This window comes from Hibiscus syriacus, unplaced genomic scaffold (assembly GCF_006381635.1).
Source record: "Hibiscus syriacus cultivar Baekdansim isolate YM2019G1 unplaced genomic scaffold, ASM638163v2 tig00001095_pilon, whole genome shotgun sequence".
NCBI classification, from domain to species: domain Eukaryota; kingdom Viridiplantae; phylum Streptophyta; class Magnoliopsida; order Malvales; family Malvaceae; genus Hibiscus; species Hibiscus syriacus.
In genome coordinates, this window is record NW_024061842.1 from 289,296 (window position 1) to 311,105 (window position 21,810).

General features: G+C 32.5%; 1 protein-coding gene across 1 annotated transcript; it reads left to right on the forward strand.

Annotated features, from left to right (window-relative positions):
• Window positions 1-14,984: 14,984 nt before the first annotated feature.
• On the forward strand, window positions 14,985-20,491 carry LOC120119876 (acyl-coenzyme A oxidase 3, peroxisomal-like). The gene is made up of 13 exons (XM_039139675.1): window positions 14,985-15,534; window positions 17,232-17,349; window positions 17,460-17,567; window positions 17,725-17,897; window positions 17,986-18,085; window positions 18,207-18,281; window positions 18,423-18,553; window positions 19,043-19,178; window positions 19,262-19,381; window positions 19,476-19,622; window positions 19,702-19,806; window positions 19,889-19,990; window positions 20,085-20,491. The coding sequence occupies exons 1-13, from the start codon at window positions 15,074-15,076 to the stop codon at window positions 20,328-20,330; spliced, it is 2,022 nt and encodes a 673-aa protein (XP_038995606.1). The 5' UTR covers window positions 14,985-15,073; the 3' UTR covers window positions 20,331-20,491.
• The last annotated feature ends 1,319 nt before the right edge of the window (window positions 20,492-21,810 follow it).

Consider the following 21,810-nt stretch of genomic DNA (forward strand, 5'->3'; position numbering starts at 1 on the left):
AGGATTTTCCACAAATTCACAAATTTGTCTTTCTTTTGAGGACAAGAGTAACCTTACAAATCCCTCAAGAATTATACCCCAAATTCTTGAGAACACTCTCTCCCAAAGAGAACAATACAAATTTTGCAAACTTACAAGAAAATCCTCATAAGGCAAGATGTTTGCATAATTCTAGAACAAAGAAAGAACACTCAAGAATAATACAATTGAGCACAATAAGTGTTCTTGAAAGCAAAAATGAATATTGAATTAAATAGGCTTGAAAATGCTCAAACTTGAGGTTTGATGCTTTCTCTTTGATTCACTCTTGATTCTTCTTTTTTATCGTTGGCTTCTAAGCTTGTTTAAATACTCCTTCAATTAATTCTGAACGTTGGGGATGATTAGTGGAGTCAATGGAGCCGTTTAAGTGTGAAATCAATTAATAAAACAGTTTGGAGCATGGGGGAATCGGTACCCCCTCATAGGGAATCGGTTCCCTAAGTGTAAAATTCAAATATTTCGACCGTTGATCAGGGGGAATCGGTACCCCCTTGGGGGAAATCGGTTCCCTCTGGACAATCTGAAATTTATGGCTTTGAAACAGTTCGAAATACTTTGTAAAATTGTTTTCAAATTATTTTAAGATTAAAACTTAATTTTACACTTGTGTAAGGATTAAAAATGACATTTGAAAGATTTGGAGTAATATTTTGATATTCGAATAATTATATCGAATATACTTAGAAAATCTTTTGGAAAATCTTAAAATTCATTTAACTTAATTTGTTATATCGAAATATCAAAATATTTTCAATAATCTCCCCCTTTTTGATATAACAAAATATTTTAGTAATTTTAAGATTTTGAAAGTTTGAAATTACTCCCCCTTACTTTAACACTTCTCCCCTTTAAAACACTTTAACACTTCTCCTCCTTTTTGTTAAATCAAAAAGACCTATTAAAAGATTTTAAACAAGTTTTTGAAAAACACTTAGCCAATTGATTATAAATAAATATAGCATAAGCTGCTAAGAGCACAACCAAGAGAAACGTTAGCTATTAGTTTCATAATCAATATTCATAAACAATGTGACATGGCAAAATTGGTCATATATCTAACATGATGTAATTGATGCAGTAATGAATAAATTTAACCAAACCAAATATATAGAAATATAAGTTCAAACATCCAAAAACCATCAAATAAGTTCAAATATCCAACAACCAAAGTAAAAATAATCCAAAGTCATTCAAAATGTTGAAACAATAATCTCTAAGTTCTATTTCAAAGTACTAAAGCATGACAAAGAATCAAGCATCAGTAGGAGGGTCGGGAGGAGGAAAATGAGCTCGCATAGCGACCATCTCATGTGAGAGTGCATTAATGTGTTTATTCATAGAAGCGTTGTTCCGCGCATCTCCCGGAGAATCTCCAATTATTGAGCTCCCATTGTGGATAAATGAGACTCTATGGAAGTGAAGCGTGAATCCATGGATGCATATTGGAAATCGAATGTATCCATAAAGGATTGAAAGTATGGAGGCATTTGATCCTCTGGTCGTGCTTGTTCCTCGTGCTGTTCTTGCTCATTGTCGGAGTCGTCGGCTTCCAGAGGTTGCTCACCGGTATGAACCCAAAGACCAGTTTCTTCATTGATCTTCCATCCCGATTTAGTTAAAGAAAATAGGTTGATTTGGTTTTTGAGGGGAAAGGAAGCATCAAGACCAACTCTAAGCCCAGCCTTTTTAAACAGATTACTTAGATTACAACTATAAACTAAAGAAGAACATAATTTCTTATTGGGAACAAGATTTATGGTTTCTACAACTTCAGCAAAGATAATCTGTGGAAGGTTGATTTTGATATTATTTTGGACACAATGTAGCCAAAATAAATCTAAGGCTCGAAGAGTAGAGTAACGGCCTCCGGATGGTCGAAACCACCAAGAGATCATTAGATGAAGAAAACGATCATGAAGATCTAAAACACTCGCACTATTCCTTCGTTTATACTGAGATCCTACCGTAAGTTTTTCATTTTCTAACCCGTCAGTATCTAATCCTAATGCGGTGGCAATGTATTTCGAGTCAAGATGGAAGAATCGTCATAGAAGATAGGAACGGATTCCTATGGTTGCAGTTTTCTCTCGGTTTTGAATACAAACAGCATTAGAGTAGAAGATACAAACGAGTTGGTGGTAGACTATAGGTTCAAGCTCGAAGAGTTTATCAAATTTCCATTCTTGAAGAGTAGAAAGATTTTGAAAATTGATGTCTAACATGGCTTGAAGAGATGGGATTTGTTCTTCCCGGATTTTGTAAGACTCGAAGTATTGACAAAACCTAAAGTAGAGATTTTGTCGACGACCGGGTTCATTAAAGAAAAAATTACGAATGGTCATGTTTGGATCATCAGGATTAGGATTAGGAATTTGTTGGATAGGTGGAGGATTTGGAGGTGAGTTTGGAGGTTGGCTAGAACGACTAGAGGAAGGTCTTGAACGTTTGTGAGACATGATTTAAGGTAATCGGAATGGAAAGAATAACCTGCAATTTTAAAACACATGTATGAAATATAATCAATCCCAAAACTCAATTGAGTCCTCAATATCTCAAGGTTCTCTAAACCAATCCTAATGGGTAAAGTTTTTGAAAACTATTGAAAAATAAAGTTTTGAAAATCAATATACGTACAGTTTTCATACTAACAACATAATTAAATCAAAACACAACAATTTGAAATTAATTAGTTTTTTTAAATTTCAGAAATTCAAGAATTAATTGAAAAAGTATGAGATTTTGATGAAATTAGTTGTAAAATCTAGTTTTTAAACACTAAACAATCAATCCCCGATCACTATTTCAATCTAGAACTAATTAAAACTAGTTCTATGTTCAAAAAATTGATAAACTAGAAGTTTTATAAAAATACCTTGAAGATTTTCGGATTTTGTGAGAATGTGATGATTTTCGCACTAGTTTGATGATTCCAACAGGTTTAGGAGATGATATTTGAAGTAATTCTGATTAAAAATGGTGTTTTGAAGCAATGTGGAGATTTAGGGAGATGGAGAGAGTGAATGGAGGCAAAGAGAACGAAGAGAGGTTTTGAGAGAGATGGTTTTTTTGGGCGTGATATAACCAGAACCCTCAAGGGGTATCGTTTCCCATGTGGGGGGAATCGGTTCCCCTTCAAAGGGGGAATCGATTCCCTCTGCACTAAAACTGCTATAATTTGATTTTAAACACTCAAAATGCTAAATTAATTTGCTCTAGTGGTATTGGCAACTCATATATTGAAAATTAATCATGTTCAATCAATCAAATTAATTATTAAACTATATTTGAACATAAAGTTAATTTTCACCAAAGAACATAAACTCCCCCTAACTAATAGTAATGAATGCAATAAAAAATTACTATTATAAGCATTTTTCATTTATTCTTAAAAGTGCTAAAATTATTTTAAACATTAAGTGAAGATAGGTTAATTAAACCTAATTCTCTCCTAAGTGTCCAAAATCTTTCTTTGTCTAAAGGTTTTGTAAAGATATTCGCTAACTGGTGCAAAGTATCAACAAATTCTAGAACTACATCTTCCTTAGCGACATGGTCTCTAATGAAGTGATGTCTAATTTTAATGTGCTTAGTTCTAGAGTGTTGGATGGGATTTTTAGTGAGACAAATAGCACTAGTATTGTCACACTTGATAGGAATGGTACCTACTTCAATTCCATAATCAAAAAGTTGTTGTTTCATCCATAAAACTTGTGCACAACAACTACCGACTGAAATGTATTTCGCTTTAGTGGTAGATAATGCAACACAATTTTGTTGCTTTGAAAACCAAGAAATCAACATATTTCCAAGGAATTGGCAAGTACCGGAGGTGCTTTTCCTATCTAATTTGCAACCTCCATAATCCGCATTAGAAAAGGCATTCAAGCTAAAGCTAAAGTCTCTATGATACCAAAGTCCTAACTAGGAGTGTCCTTAAGGTATCTAAAGATTCTCTTAACAGCTAGTAAATGTGATTACTTAGGGCATGATTGAAATCTATCAGATAAGGAAACAATAAACATAATATCCGGTCTACTTGCAGTTAGATAAAGCAAAGAGCCAATCATTGACCTATATAATTTAACATTCACACATTTACCTCATTCATCTATGTCAAGCTTTGTTGATGAGCTCATTGGAGTGTTATGTGGTTTCTCATTTTTCAATCCAAACTTCTTGAGCATATCTTTGACATACTTAGCTTGATTGATGAAGATGCTATCTTTTCTTTGCTTGATTTGGAGTCCCAAGAAAAATGAAAGCTCCCATATCATGCTCATCTCGAATTCACTTTGCATTAGCTTAGAAAATTCTTGGCAAAGAACATCATTAGTAGAACCAAATATTATATCATCAACATAAATTTGAACTACTAATAAATCTTTACCTTTATGCTTTAAAAACAATGTAGTGTCAACCTTCCCTTTGGAAAAACCTTTTTCAATTAAAAAGTTTGACAATCTTTCATACCAAGCTCTAGGAGCTTGTTTTAACCCATAAAGCGCTTTTGTCAATTTAAGAACATGATATAGGAATTTTAAATCTTCAAAACTAGGAGGTTGTTCCACATACACTTCTTCCTTTATAAAACCATATAAAAATACACTTTTAACATCCATTTGATATAATTTAAATTCATGAAAACATACAAATGCTAATAACATTCTAATTGCTTACATCCTAGCTACGGGAGCGTATGTTTCATCATAGTCTATGCCCTCTTCTTGAGTATACCCTTGAGCAACAAGTCTAGCCTTATTTCTCACTATATTACCACTTTCATCAAGCTTATTCCTAAATACCCATCTAGTACATACAGTACATTTATTACTAGGTCTTTCAACTAATGTTCATACTTTACTTCTCTCAAATTGATTTAACTCTTCTTGCATAGCCATAATCCAATGTTCATCATTTAATGTTTCTTTAATATTTTTAGGCTCTATACATGAGATAAATGCAACATAATTACAAATATTTCTAAGAGAAGATAAAGTTGTTACCCCTTTGGATAGATCACCTATAATCTCATCATCTTTAACATAATTGTACTCTCTTGGATAAGATACTTCTATTTCTTCAATGGTTGGATTCTCTAGAGGATCATGAGTTTCCTCATCTTTCGTTTCTTCCTTTGATGTTGGTTCTCCAACGTCATGTCTAACGTCATTTGTATTTATAATACATACATCATCATTCAAACAAGAATCCTTCCTCAGAAGGAGATTATCATTGAAAACAACATGTATAGACTCTTCTACAACTAAATTTCTTTTATTAAATACTCGATAAGCTTTAGAATTTAAGGAATAACCCAAAAAAATTCCTTCATCACTTTTAGCATCAAATTTGCCAAGATTGTCTTTACCGTTGTTTAAAACAAAACATTTACATCCAAAAGGATGAAAGTAACTAATGTTAGGCTTTTTATTTTTAAAAAGTTCATATGAAGTTTTCTTCAAAATAGGCCTAATCATTACTCGATTAATAACATAACAAGCGGTATTTATGGCTTCCGCCCAAAAATATTTTGGCAAATTGTTTTCACAAAGCATGGTTCTAGCCATTTCTTCTAAAGTTCGATTTTTCCTCTCAACAACTCCATTTTGTTGAGGGGTTCTAGTAGGCCTGTAAATGAACCGAACGCACACGAACGGAGGTATGTTCATGTTTGTTCATTTAATAAATAAACGAATATAAACGAACACGAACATAAACGAACAAAATGTTTTTTGTTCATGTTCGTTTATTAAGGAATATAACTTGTTCATGTTCGTTCATTTAATAAATAAACGAACATAAACGAACACAAACATAAACGAACATGAACATAAATGAACACGAACATAAACGAACATAAACATTGGAGACCCTACCTAGGGGTGTAAACGAGTCGAGTCGAGCTCGAGTATTGCTGAGCTCGACTCGAACTCGAAAACTTTCAAAGTCAGCTTGACTCGACTCGAAAACTCGCGAGCTTAAAATTATCAAGCTCAACTCGAACTCGAAATATAATATTGAAACTCGACTCGAACTCGAAAATGCTCGAACTCAAAAAAAAATTAAGAGCTCGATTATTGGATTCTTGAGTTCAAAGTAAGCTGACTTGAGTTGCTGGATGATCACTATTTACTTGAAAATTCGAATACTCCATTATATATATGAAAGAAAAGAAGATTATTTGAGTAGAAGAAACAGTGCTGAATACTTAACATCCCTTCCGGAATCCATCACCTTTGGACTTGGTTTCGAAAGCAACCGGTTTCTGGGACTCCTCTTTGCTCATCGGATAACCAATTGGTGGCGCAGTCAAATAGGGTTTTGGCGTAGTGGATGTTGACGGTGATGGGTATGCAGCTTATGGATCGTTCAAAAAGAACTAAACCATGTTAATATTGTTGGGTTTTCCAAATAAAATTGGGTTATTATGGAGTTGGTCATCATAATATCAGGTTAATTAATATTTTTAAGATACTTACAAATTAGTCACCAAAACTGATTTAAGAAGATTGGCTTAAACATAAATGAATGAACATAAACGAACATAACCGAACAAACATAAACGAACATAACTGAACGAACATAACTGAACGTTCACGAACGTAAATGAACGAACGAGACCTATGTTCATGTTCGTTCATTTAATTAAACGAACACAAAATCTTGTTCATGTTCATTCATTTAATAAATAAACGCACATAAACGAACTTCCCGCCGCACGGTTCACGAACGGTTCACTGAACGTTCAGTTCATTTACAGGCCTAGGTTCTAGGTGCTCAAAAATGATGGCTAATACCATTAGAATAAAAAAATTCAGTAAATCCAAGATTTTCAAATTCAGTTCCATGATCACTCCTAACACTAGTTATAGAGTAACCTTTTTCGTTTTGGATTACTTTTGAAAACGTGTTGAATTTTTCTAATGCTTCATCTTTAGTACTTAAGAATATAACCTAAGTATATCTAGAATAGTCATCTACCAAGACAAATGCATATTGTTTTCCACCCAAGCTAGTAGTTCTAGATGGCCCAAAAAGATCTAAATGAATTAACTGTAATACTCTACTAGCAGATACGACATTAATGGATTTAAAAGAAATTCACTTTTGTTTTCCTTTAGCACAAGCATCACAAATTTTATCATTATCAAATTTTAGTTTAGGCAGCCCTCGAACCAAATCTCCTTGAACTAACCGATGCAAAACACTCATACTAGCATGTCTTAGTCTCCTATGCTATAACCAACTATCATGCTCATCCTTAGCAACTAGGCATAAATTAGTCATTTCTATAGAGTCTAAATGCACCATGTATATGTTTCCTATTCTATGACCAACAAGCATAATCCGATTAGATGCAATGTCAATGACTTTACAACCATTAGTTTCAAACATGACATTGAATCCTTTATCACAAAATTGACTAATGCTCAAAAGATTATGCTTTAATCCATTCACAAATAAAACATTTCTAATTTGTATGGAAGAGGTATTACCTATTGTACTTATACCTTCAATGTGACCTTTTGAATTATCACCAAAAGTCACTTCTCCTCCATTTTTGGTGTTAAGCTTTATGAACCGGCTTTTTTCTCCGATCATGTGTCTTGAGCATCCATTATCAAGGTCCCATGAATTTGATTTTGTTTCCCGTTCCTTGTAGCAATGCTCATTTTCCTACAAACATAGATTAATTTTTATTTTTGGTACCCAAATTCTTTTGGGTCATACTCATTAGTCTCCAAAATTCTAGTCCCCTTAGGTATCCATTTGTGTAGGAAATCCTTATCTTTAGTAATAAATCCTTTAGGAACCTATATACTTCTAACAATTTTTCCATTAGAGGTTCTTCGGGGACCTCTATGATTGTAGTTTTTAAAACTTTTTCTAACAAAGTTAGATTTTGAATTTTCTCCATTTTCAAAATGTTTTGTTCCAACTTTATCAAAAGAAGTTTTAAGATCATCAATTTTCTTTTGATGATCATCATTGACCTTTGAAAGTAAATTTTGCAAATCCGAATTTTTCTTTTCAAACTCTTCTAGTTTGATTTGCAAATTGTTGATTTTACTTTCAATATCATTGTTGGTATTGGATATGAGATTCTTTTCATTTTTCAATTTCGAAATATCATTTTTATATTTTAAAACAATTTCTCATAATCCGAAGCCAACCCATTGTATTCCTCTAATAACTCATCATAAGATAAATTATCTAAATCAAATGAATTAGAGGTTACTTTAGAATCTTTCCCAAATGCCATCAAACACAAGTTTGCTACTTCTTGTTCCTCTTCATCGGAACCTTCTTCATCGCTCCATGTAGCCACGTGAGCCTTGTTCTTACTCTTTGATTGACCCTTCTTCTTCAATTGTGGGCAATCATATTTGACAAGCCCTGGTTTTTTTTGCATTCATAGCAAATGATAGGGTCATTCTCTTTTGGTTCATTTTTGAAGCCTTCATTTCGTTTGAATTTTCTTCCTCAGTTAGGCCTCATCATTTTTCTGAACCGTTTGGCAAACAATGTCATTTCCTCGTCATCGTCATCTTCATCCAAATCACTCTCTTGTTTTGTTGATTTGAGAGCAACTCTCACGTTCTTCTTCTTCTCCGTCTCCTTCTTTGGCTCGTCTCTTTTCTCAATGTAACATCCTCAATATCGGGTTAGTGACTAGATTGAATTGTTTTTTAGAAATTGGTGATTAAAGTAGGATAATTGAATAGTTCAATGATTTATTGGAAATATATGATGAAGGTTAATTAGTAATTATGGAATGAAGTAAAGAGTAAAATGGTCATTTGGCAAGGAAGATTTTTATTTTCCCTTATAAGATAAGGAAACCATATGGGAAAAGAGAAAAGGTTCCAGAGTTCTCTTCTCTTCTCTTCTTCCTTCTTCATACGTGAAGGCTTGAACAAAAAGGTGAGTTTATTTGTTTGTTGATTAATTGTTGATTTTAAGGTTGGGTTATGATCATTAGATGATAACTAAGCTAAAGGAAAGCTTAAGTTATCTTAAAATCTAAAAATAAAGGAGTTAGGGAAGATTAAAGATTTGGAGTTCTTGAATGAAATATTGAAATAGAGTTTATAATAAGAATTGAAAATTGAATTTGACTTGCCATCAATAAGAATAAGAGATTTATGAAGTTAAAAATGATTAAAAACAAAGTTGAAAGTTTAGTAAGATTCTTAAGTATTAAGAATCATGATGAGATATGGAAGATAAAGATGGTTTATATGGATATAAGTTGGTTTAAGTAATGGTAGTTGAGTTTAATGACATGATAGGGGCTTAATATAGAAGAATTGAGTGAAAGTTGGTGGTTTTCGGGCTCAAAATGCAAATTCTGGGCAAGATGTATCGATGCACATTCAATGTGTATTGATGCACTCTTTAAAGAAGAAACATCGAATGCAATTAGTGCATCGATGCATAAGGAGTACATCGATGCACCCCCTTAAAATGAAAACATCGAAGGTGATTGGTGTATCGATGTATGGGTAGTGCATCAATGCGCATGTTAAAGAATGCATCGATGCACTGTAGAATGTATCGATGCACTTCAAAGGGGAAATAAAAATAGACATTTCTTTTGGTCTAAGAAATGATAGATTAGAGTATATCAATTGAATACTAATATGTATCCATGTATGATTATGTAGATATCGAAACGAACAAGTTTCGGTATCATCATCAAGTTAAGATTCTATCGAAAGAAAGGAAATCATAAAAGGGGATCGAAACTTAGTGAGGCCAAGGTGAGTGCATATTCGATAATATATGATGGTTGATAGAAATAAGACTTGCGACAAGTCTATTTCCTGTAGTGTTGCGTATGAATTTATGAATAGTAACTTGTGTTTAATATGAGTGTATGCATGCTTGTTTATATGAATTGATTTGTTCTTGTATGTGAATATGAAAATGATCTATGTGCATATGTGATATATATGATATACAAGAACATATATGAACAAGAGATGAAAATGATATACATGTTATATGAACACATGAGAAGTGTTATAAGATAAGTGACATATGAATATGAAATCATATGAACAGTGATATGTACATGTGAATATGTGACATGATAGATTGCTAATGCCCATGTTATGTGTAGAGAGAGCTAGAGGTATAGTTGGCATGCCAAGAGTCGAGGGTTCTACGTGGTCATTTGGGACATATATGTATCATTTGGAACATTTACAGGGTCTTTTGAGACAGCTTTGATCCACTGGAATATATATATGGTTCTTAAGGAGTGGTCCTTCAGGACAAATACAATACATAGGTCATTCGGGACAAAATTTCATAGCCTCTAGTGGGACCCCATAAGAGTTGTGGTGATAGCATAGTGCACAACCTCAATAGACTCATATATCTACAGTTCTCACATGTATGCATGGTCTAAAATAAAGGATATAATATGAGAAAAATGCTATGTGATACTATATGTTTGTTTGGTAAAATGATGTGTACGTATGTGAAAGTATGATAATAAGATGATAAAGTTATGAAGTGAAGGATGATATGTACGCATATGGATAATTATTTTATAGATGAATATATGAAATGTGCATAGTAGGAATTAGTATATGTATATGTGGGTGAAATGCTTGTATGTGATATGTTAGTAGAAATTGTTCAAGTATGATTTTGAGTTAGAGTTTTATTATATGTTTTATGCCTCACTAAGTCAGCGACTTAGCGTGTGATTGTTTCACATGTAGGTATGAGAAGCGAGAGTGGAATAACGAGAAGCAAGACATGTCAGTATTTTCCTTACGAGGATCAGATCAGAAACATATTGAACATATGTATTTTGTTTATAAAGTCAGTTGGCATGTAATTACAAGATTTTAAATTGAATATGCTCTGATAGTTTTAAAGAAACAATTTGATTGTAATTATTAATGTAAAATACTCATTTTCTTAAATTATGGAATTAAGATTTTAGTGGATTTGTAAAGAACATAGTTTTGAAAAGTCAATGTGACACCTCAGACTCGGATACGGGTTGGGGGTGTTACACTCAAGATCTTCCTCTTCTTTAAGCATCATTTCATGCGTGAGGAGAGAGCCAATAAGTTCATCGAGGGTCAAGGATTTCAAATTCTTAGCCTCGATGATCGCCGTCTTCTTTGATTGCCAAGCTTTTGGAAGAGAGTAAACTAACTTCCTCATAAGCTTGTCATTTGGAATGATTTCTCCATATGATTTGAGACTATTGACAATCGTTGAGAATCTATCCGTCATAGCTTTGACATCTTCATCCGGTTTCATCCTGAAATTTTCATAGCTATGAGTTAGAAGACTAATTTTAGATTCTTTTACCTCATTTGTGCCTTCGTGAGTGACTTGTAGTTTGTCCCATATCTCCTTGGCGATTGTCCAAGATGAAACTCTCCCGTATTCATCTGGTCCAAGAGCACAAAAGATAATATGGATAGCTTTGGAGTTGAGCTGGAACATTCTTGTATCTCCTTCACTCCACAACCTCAGGTGAGTGGAGGGTTTGATGTATACATATTCTATGATATTCCATGCTCCCATGTCACTTGCTTGAATGAAATACATCATCTTATTCTTCCAATAAGCATAATTAGCTCCATTGAAGAAATGAGGCTTGTTAACGGGCAATGAATCGAGACCCAAGTCGGAGTTTGAAGTGCCGACCATTGATGACTTTGAAAATCGATGTAACTCTTCCCGAATCGACTCAAGATGTGATTACACCTTCAAATGAGTGAGACTATGATACCAATTATTGAGTTAATCGATTGATGGAATTGGCCAAGAGGGGGTGAATTGGTAAATAAAAATTTCGGTAGAAGCTTTGAAGAAAATTGAAAGTAATTGCGCAGCGATTTAGAGTGGTTTGACTTTCTCAACCAAAGTCTACGTCCACTACCTTAGCTATCCACACTAAGGATTTTCCACAAATTCACTAATTTGTCTTTCTTTTGAGGACAAAAAGTAACCTTACAAATCCCTCAAGAATTATACCCCAAATTCTTGAGAACACTCTCTCCCAAAGAGAACAATACAAATTTTGCAAACTTACAAGAAAATCCTCACAAGGCAAGATGTTTGCACAATTCTAGAACAAAGAAAGAACACTCAAGAATAATATAATTGAGCACAATAAGTGTTCTTGAAAGCAAAAACGAATATTGAATGAAATAGGCTTGAAAATGCTCAAACTTGAGGTTTGATGTTTTCTCTTTGATTCTCTCTTGATTCTTGTTTTTAATCAATGGCTTCTAAGCTTGTTTAAATACTCCTTCAATTGATTCTGAACGTTGGGGATGATTAGTGGAGTCAATGGAGCCGTTTAGGTGTGAAATCAATTAATAAAACAGCTTGGAGCGTGGGGGGAATTGGTACCCCCTCATAGGGAATCGGTTCCCTAAGTGTAAAATTCAAATATTTCGACCGTTGATCAGGGGAATCGGTACCCCATTGGGGGGATCGGTTCCCTCTGGACAATCTGGAATTTATGGCTTTGAAACGATTCAAAAATACTTTGTAAAATTGTTTTGAAATTATTTTAAGATTAAAACTTAATTTTACACTTGAGTAAGGATTAAAAATGACATTTGAAAGATTTGGAGTAATATTTTGATATTCGAATAATTATATCGAATATACTTAGAAAATCTTTTGGAAAATCTTAAAATTCATTTAACTTAATTTGTTATATCGAAATATCAAAATGTTTTTAACAATATACGATGATCAAATTAAATTTAAAACATTAAAAAATGAAATAAATGATGGTAAGACATTTTAAATTTTAAATAATACATTCGATATATAAATTTGAGTAAATTACATCATATGTCCCCAAATTATAACCTCAATTTTAAATTGATCCATAAAATTCTATATATTTCAATTTCATCCCCAAACTATGACTCTCATTCTAAATTAATCCTTAAACTTTTAAACATTCTAATTTCATCCCTAAGTTATGACCCTCTTTGTAAATGGTCCCCGAAATTTTTAATATTACAATATCATCCCCATATTTATCAAAATATGTAATTATTTTTAACCACAATTTAACTTAAATTTTATTTTTTTCAAACATATAATAATATAACTTGGCGTAACGATTTTATTAACAAGGGATGTGATTAGTTTATACATATAGTTTGGGATGAAATTAAAATGGTTGTCCCTTGTTCTCATATGTAATGGGGTAAGGGGGAGGTAAAATAGTAGGTTGCCCCCAACACTAGGTTGAGAGCAGCTTCCGTAGGAGACCTCCGAATTATGAAATGCCCTCCATGGGACTCGATCCCACGACCTCAAGGTTAAGAACCTTGTGCTATACCAACTGAGCTTAATGGTCATTTCATAGTTTGGGATGAAATTGACATGTTCCAAATTTTGAGGATAAATTTAGAATGATAGTCGTAGTTTAGGAGTGAAATTGGAATATTTAAAAGTTTAGAGACCAATTTAAATTGAGAATCATACTTTGAGGATATATGATATAATTAACTCTACAAATTTAAAAATACAATCGGATAGATGACTAAATATACAAATTTTACTTAAAATATACCTAGTAAATTAATGAGAAAAATTTGAATAATATTAATCAATGTAGAGCTTATGGATTTTTGGTAGGGAAGTTATGCTGTAAGACAACCTTAATATGATTAAGGAAATACGCTATCGGAAATGTTATAATTTTTTAATATTTCTGGTAAAAAAATTCCTTAAAACATTATTTTTTACCTAAAACATTAGTGTTTTTAATATTTCCGGTAAAGTGCCTAATATTAACATTTTTGATAGAAAAAAAATAATGTTTTAGGTAACGCTTTACTAAATATATTAACAAACTCGATATAGCATCCAATAATAATATTTCCAGTAAAAAATAATAATAATTTTTTAAATAATTTTTTACCACAATATTAAAAAAAAAATTCAATATCATATTTCTTTAATAATATATTATACTGCCACATTTGAAAATTCTCCATTTTGATGTGAAATAGAATAAGCGCAGCAAAGAGGACGTACACGGTATACTAGACTCGGCAAAGATGCGTTTGTCGTATTACGTTAGGTTTCCGTGTTCTGTTTTAACTAGTTTTTATTTATTCATAGTTTGGAACTTCGACCCGAATTTACATATAAGTACCTGAAAGCTGACAAAAATACGGGTAAGGTCACGGTGTATATTTAATTTTATTTTGGTTTAAAATTAAGTTTTTAAGTATCACATTATTATCTTAACGTAAGATATATTATAACTTTTTTTGAATGATATGATATATATCGTATAATCACTTTAAATGACGTGAAATATGATATGTTAAAAAATATTATATTAATAACATATATTAATTTTTAGTCAATTAATAATTTTATCTAAACAGAAATCATTTTGATTAAATGAGACGTTAAAGAGTTAAAATACTAAAAATAAATAATAAATAAATAAATATTGGAGATAAATTTTATCATGATACCAATTTTTTATTGAGGTTTTTTTATCTACCGAATAAGTTTTAAACACTCAATGAAAAAAGTAAAAAATAGTAAAAGTTCAATGGTCGTCCGTGTATTACACCTATTCTTTTAAAGAAATTTTCGTGTTTTTACTCTAATGTAAGTGAAATACAATTTATGTATTAGATAAATAATTATAAATAGAGTAACGAAACAATTTGTATATGAATAATAATAACTTGAAAAATAGTAATATTTAATATTTTTCTTGTTATAGCGTTTTAGTCATACGCTAAAGTTGGTTGATGATGTGATTCTATTACTCAACCACAACTTGCATCCAATCAGAACGCGAGTGCTTCAATGTGCTAAATAACCACTCGCGCGTTTTTAACTCCACCTTTAGCGCGTAAATTATCAGATCCCCCGTTCTTAAGGAATCGCTTGCTTTCTCAACGATCATTCGTCGTATTGTTCTTCCAAATTTTCTCTGCCAATCCCAAGAACAAAAAGAAAAACACAGAGAAACGAAGAAGAAGTCACTAACTCGGAAATGGATCGAGCTTTTCAGCGAACCAGAATCTTAACCAATCACCTCCTCCTATCTTCGCCGGCTCAGACCGCTTGTCTTACTTCGAACGACTGTTTCAACTACTCGCCGCCTGAACTTTCCGAGAAATACGCGTTCGACGTCAATGAGATGCGGAAGCTAATGGACGGGCACGATGTGGAGGAGCGGGATCGGCTGTTCGGATTGATAATACAGAGCAAGTTGTTCAACCCGAGAGTGAGGGGAGGGAAGGTGTTTGTGTTGCCGGACTATAACCAGTCGATGGAGCAGCAGCGGGAGATGACGTGGAAACGCATCGAGTATTTGTTGGAGAGAGGGGTGTTCAAAGGATGGATGACGGGGGAAGGAGAAGATGTTGAGATGAAGAGGTTCGCTTGCTTTGAGGTTTTGGGCCTCTTCGATCATTCCATTTCAATTAAGCTTGGAGTTCACTTCTTCTTGTGGTGCGTTATCTTCTTCTTCCCCTCCCCCTTATTTTTAAGGTTAATTTAATATCTTGGAACTTATTGGACTGTTGTTTGAACTATACAATTTGATCTTTTTCATTATTAATACAAGTGGTCGGGTGGAGTTGGAAATTGATATAGGTTTCAAGTTATATACAATCAAACGCAGCCGTTAGTGTTACAGATTTCCTTTACACTATGTTTGGAAGAAAGGAAAGTATGATAATTATCTTGTTTGAATATGGTCTTTGGATTGTAGTAAAACAAGATAAGGAAAGGAAATAAACTCAGAACTTTTTCATTTTTTGGATATATTTTTAAAAAAAATTGAGCAAAGGAAAGGAAATGAAGTTGAATATTCCTTGCTTTTAAATTCAAAATTTTAAGCTAAGGAAAGAAAACCATAGTTTTTAAAATGCGATTCTTTTTATTCCTTACATCTTTTACATAAATTATTTTATAAAAAATATATAACTAAAAATATTTTTGTTTCGTTAGTTTGAGTGATTGCAAGATAATATATGTTCATAATTTTCTCAACTTGCAAACGTAACTACTCAAATCTAAAAATTTAAAATTTCATAAGACAATAATATTCACTTCTGTCACTAGGTCCACTTTATGAATTCTATAACTAAAAAATATTATGTCAATTAAATCTATGATGTATTGATAAGATAAGATACATTATTTTAATTTAATTGGCATTAGGTGTTAAATTCAATTTATTAATTTTAACAATCCAAACAAAAGTTACATACATAATTCACTTTTCGTAACATTTCCTTCCTCTTTTTTTTTTTTACTTTCATTAGATTAATCTACTTTCCTTTTCATTGTTAATTTTAACTATTCAAACAAAAATTACATAAATCATGTACTTTACTTAACTATTCAAACAAAAATTATTTATCTATATACGGTATAAGGTTATTATAAACTATGAAAAGGGTAGGAAATGATTAGTTATAACAATGTTATAAGATTATATATTTTTTATAAAATATTTTGTATGCAAAAAATTATTTTAATTGAACATTTTAATGGGTTATCTGAATTCTGACGGGCCCTTTGCCTTGCTTCAATCCAAACAGTGTTAAGCATCACTTTCCCTTACTTTAGCTTTCAGGTGTAAAAATAGATTTGATTTGATACATGGAAAAGAGTTACGATTAAAATTTTGATAATCCTTGAGCAACAAAATTTTGTATTACCTCATCATGAAGTGTTCCAAAATTATTTTCCCTTTTTAGTATAATACCTTCATTCTGAATTTAACTACCACTTATATTCAACAACTTAAATATAGTTTTGGTTAAGTGTGTTCAAGAAAAGCTTGGGTGCAATTTGGTTTTCCTTTGGAGTGTCATTTTATAATAGTAAATATGTTTCCAAGAGTCCTTTTTCACGTAAGAGTAGGTTCCTTGAAGTGTCTTCATTAGACTTATGTTCATTTCTTCATCATTTTCCATGGTTGCATTAATCTATTTTGTAATATACAACACAAGATGCATTGTTTTGATTGATTTTTAATTTTTTTATTTTGATTGAACCACATTTTACCTTCTTGCAACGGGGAACAGAAAATCAAATAGTAAAAGATTCAAGTATAAGAAGAAACAAATCAACAAAGTCTTTGCGTATCGAAGTTTGAAATTTGGAACTGAATGCTACTATTTTCATAATGTTTGCAGGGGTGGTGCCATCCAATTTTTTGGTACAAAGCACCACCATGACAAGTGGCTTAGGGACACTGAAAATTTCAAGGTCAAAGGTTGCTTTTCAATGACTGAGTTGGGGCATGGAAGTAATGTATGTAGAGGTTATCTGATCCTCTAGTAAGGAGAATCAGCCCTTTTTTTTCTTCTGATATTTATGCAGTCTTCTTTTTTCTTGATTTATTCTAGAGTTATTGCTTTTAGGTTCGTGGAATTGAAACAGTAACAACATATGACTCAAAGACTGGGGAGTTTGTCATTAATACACCTTGTGAATCAGCTCAGAAGTTTTGGATTGGTGGGGCAGCCAAGGTATATTTGACTTGGAACCAAATACCATTTCTCTACATACAGTCTATTTTTAGATTACTTTGCAATATGAAGTTTTTATTTATCTGTTCTATCATCCTTTCCTCTGTTTTGCGTATATGCTGATGTGGTATACTTGTACTATTGCTTTGTTGTCTAGCATGCAACACACACGATTGTGTTTTCACAGCTCAATATCAATGGAATCAATGAAGGGGTTCATGCACTTATAGCCCAAATCAGAGATGCTGATGGTAATGTATGTCCAAACATTCGCATTGCCGACTGTGGTCATAAAATTGGTTTAAATGGCGTCGATAATGGTCGAATCTGGTATTATAAACTTATACTTCTACTATCGATTCTTTAGTCTTTTCCTAGAAAAAATTCTAATATAAAAGGTTTGCTTATGTGATTTCAGGTTTGACAATGTCCGAGTGCCCAGAGAGAACTTATTAAACTCAGTTGCTGATGTTTCACCTGATGGAAAATATCTAAGCTCAATAAAAGACCCAGATCAGGTACTTATAATTTGAGTTGACTGGTATCTGCTTGTAGAGCCGTGCATTTTTGTACAACAGTATCCTTGTTTAACCGTGACACTTTGTTGGTTTCTCTTGCATTTCTGTTACTTCAATTCAGAGATTTGCCGCATTCCTGTCCCCTCTGACAGCAGGTCGTGTTAATATTGCGGTTAATGCAGTTTACCAGTCAAAGGTATACCTCATTTTTCTTTTCAAGTATTTGATCTCATTTTATTGGTGGATAAGATTTGCATTTGTATTTTGAGGTGTGGGTGGCAGGCCTGTAATATCAAATATAAAGGTCACTGATATCATGTCATTACTCTCCTTTCAGGTCGGTTTATCTATTGCAATCAGGTATGCTCTAACAAGGCGGGCTTTTTCTCTTAAGCCGAACGAGCCCGAGGTCTTATTGCTTGATTACCCAAGTCATCAACGACGACTCTTGCCTCTCCTTGCAAAGATGTAAGTATTTGTACAGTTTATCTTATGAAATATCAAATATGTATTCCTTTTCATTTCTTTCTGGTTCAAGCTGATACCAATGCACTCAAGAGTGTAGCTCTATGGTTTAGAACTTTAGATAATCAAGAGAGGGTTATTTTTTGGGGTACTACATGAATATTTTGATGTTGTTTTTTCGGATACGCATATCATCTGCACATTTGATGAATAATCACAGGATTTGGTCCTGGATACAAACACCTTATCATTGTATTTCGACTTGGAGTGTCAACCTAGTCAACTATAAGAACTTAGCATCTATGTTAATAGCTAATTTATTCCAAGTTATAGCTAATGAGCTTTGGTCTTGGATGTTTACATTGGCATGAAGTTATTGCAGACCTGTATTTCAATTACTTGGACTGCGATGGGACCATTGATGATTTAGTTTCAGCTGCCGATTTTAGTAAACGATCCCTTTATTCGATTATCTGCTGTTTTATGCTGCAGTTATGCTATGAGCTTTGGTGCAAATTACTTGAAAATGCTGTATGTTAAGAGGACACCCCAATCAAACAAAACCATTCATGTGGTTTCAAGTTCATTCAAGGCTACTTTTACATGGAGTAACATGCAAATACTTCAGGTGAGATTACAAACAATTTTGGATTAAGTTGATCATTCCAACAATAAGTGTCATTATAGACATTCAATCGCTGATTGATTTAGGAATGTCGTGAAGCTTGTGGAGGACAAGGATTAAAGACTGAGAATCGTGTTGGTCATCTGAAAGCCGAGCATGATGTGCAATCCACTTTTGAGGGGGACAACAATATTTTGATGCAGCAGGTAAAATTTTGCTTTCTTCTTTTCTGACATTTTCTTTGACAAGGACAATGGGTTACAGCTTAAAACTAAATCCTGCCCTGTCATGTTAATTCAGGTCAGCAAAGCTCTCTTTGCTGAATATGTGATGGCCCAGAAGCGAAACAAGGTTTTCAAGGGTCTGGGTTTAGAACACATGATTAAACCCTGCCCTGTCATTCCATCACAGCTTACTAGCACTACCCTCAGATGCAGCCAATTTCAGGTAAATTATAAGACTAGCATCAATTGTGCTATTATTTTAGTGCCGTATTAAAGTATCGCCGACTATTGTCCCGTGTCAGATGGATGCCTTGTGCTTAAGGGAGAGAGAGCTTTTGAATCGTTTCGTTGCGGATGTCTCACAATGTCTAGCCAAGGGAGAAAGTAAAGAGCAGGCCTTCAATATGGTAAAGAAGCACCTGCTTTTATCTAAAGTAGCTATTTTTTCCCCTCCTTGTAGTCTAATACTCGCATCATTATCCACAACAGAGTTATCAGGTAGCAGAGGACTTGGGGAAAGCCTTTTCAGACCGAGCAATATTTTTAACATTTATCGAAGCAGAAGCAACTCTAGCTGCTGGTTCTCTGAAGGTAAATCTAGCATTACTATCTGCTCGATAATCGGGTCTAGTTTAGCGAAACGAACATTGTTGAGTATTCATTGTCATATTTTCTTCTTCTGCAGGATGTGCTGGGAAAGGTGAGATCATTGTATGCATTAGATTGTCTGGAAGATATTGCGTATCTGCGATATGGGTGCCTATCAGTGGAGAATGCTGCAGCAGTGAGGAAAGAAATAACAAAACTGTGCAGTGAAGTTCGACCACATGCACTTGCTTTAGTCAGTTCCTTGGGCATTCCAGATGCCTTTCTCAGCCCTATAGCTTTTAACTGGGTTGATGCCAACTCCTGGTCTTCGGTTCAGCATTGATAGGGTGGTGGTGTTCTTACCAACTGCACCTAAACAAAGGTTCGTTCATTTATAAGCACTTTAATGTAACTCAAAAATAAATCTTATGTAACTGACTTAAAAGAACAGAGAGCGGCCCAGAGTGCAAGTTTATGGCATCCTGTAAGAATTTGAAAGCACCCAAAACTCATTTCATTTCAAACTCTATCTATAACAAATAATGCATAAACTATATACCTCGTTGGATCTATGGCTGTTGTGATTAAGACTTAAAATAGTTGTGGAAATTATTTTTAGATTGAAAACTTATTTTCTTTAAGAGTATGCGTATATTTATTTTAAATTAGGTATGATCAAATATCTATAAATCAACTTTACAAAAGTTAAAATTATTATTTAAAAAGATAATTTAATCGGTCTGCATTAATAATAAGAATAAAGATAAATTGGGTTTGAGAGTTAGTTATTGTAAAAAAAAACTAAGATATTTTTATATTATTTAAAGTTGATATTTTATTAAATTATTTGTAATTATACAAAAGTATGGGCTTGACCATTATTTTAACCAATGGGTTTCATTAAATTACGTGTTCTTTATAATTATAGAAGATGACGTGTTTGGTAATTGTCTTAATTAAATATTAATAAATAGTTAGGCATAAAATTAGTAATTAAAAAACCTATAATAAATATTTTTTATTAATTTGAGATAAGTACATAGTAGTAATATATGTTCTTTTAAAAAAAAGTAGTATATATTCAACATAACTCTCAATCAATTAATATTTAATGTTCATATCTCTAGTATTCATAGTACTTGAACCGAGATATAAAAAAACAATCTCTTTACCATTGATATTGCTTGGTTCGGGTACTTTTAATAAATATTTAATGAATAGTTCCACTTGTAATTAATGATTAATAAATTTTAATAAAAAATCAATAAATAGTTAAGCCGTGTAATTTTAATATTTGCCCAACTTGTTATTTAGCCGACACTCAAACACGTGTTACCCGACTATAATTATAAACTCTCAAGATCGATGGTCTTAAAAGTAAAAGAAAATATTAATCATTTTTAAAGTCATGAGTTTGAATAACGTAGTAAAACATGTTATTAATAGATTAAAAATTATTTAAATATATATAATTTTATAATCATTTAGATTATTAAAAATAAACTCAACCACAATTATGAGAGGTTTTTATCCTGAATCAACCTATTTTTATTTGATATGATCTAATCATTTAAAAAAAAAAAACAGATATAAGTAAAATTGAATCGAATCGTGTGAATGATAAAATTAAATTCAAGTTTATACTAAAAAAATTATTGACTCAACCTAATCTTAAATAATATTATAATTATTATTTACATTTTTAAATATAATTATCATAATAACTTTTTAATTAATTTTTATTTTAATATAAATGAAAATTTTCATATCAAGTAAAGTGTAGGTTTTAACTCTAAAATATAAATTGAATTTCACATTAAATT

Bases quoted from the DNA above. Each gene is read 5' to 3' on its own strand.
- LOC120119876 (XM_039139675.1), top strand. From the start codon at position 15,074: ATGGATCGAGCTTTTCAGCGAACCAGAATCTTAACCAATCACCTCCTC. The intron at 17,898-17,985 runs GTATTATAAACT...ATGTGATTTCAG, and splicing joins GTCGATAATGGTCGAATCTG to GTTTGACAATGTCCGAGTGC. The intron at 19,623-19,701 runs GTAAATTATAAG...GTCCCGTGTCAG, and splicing joins TCAGATGCAGCCAATTTCAG to ATGGATGCCTTGTGCTTAAG.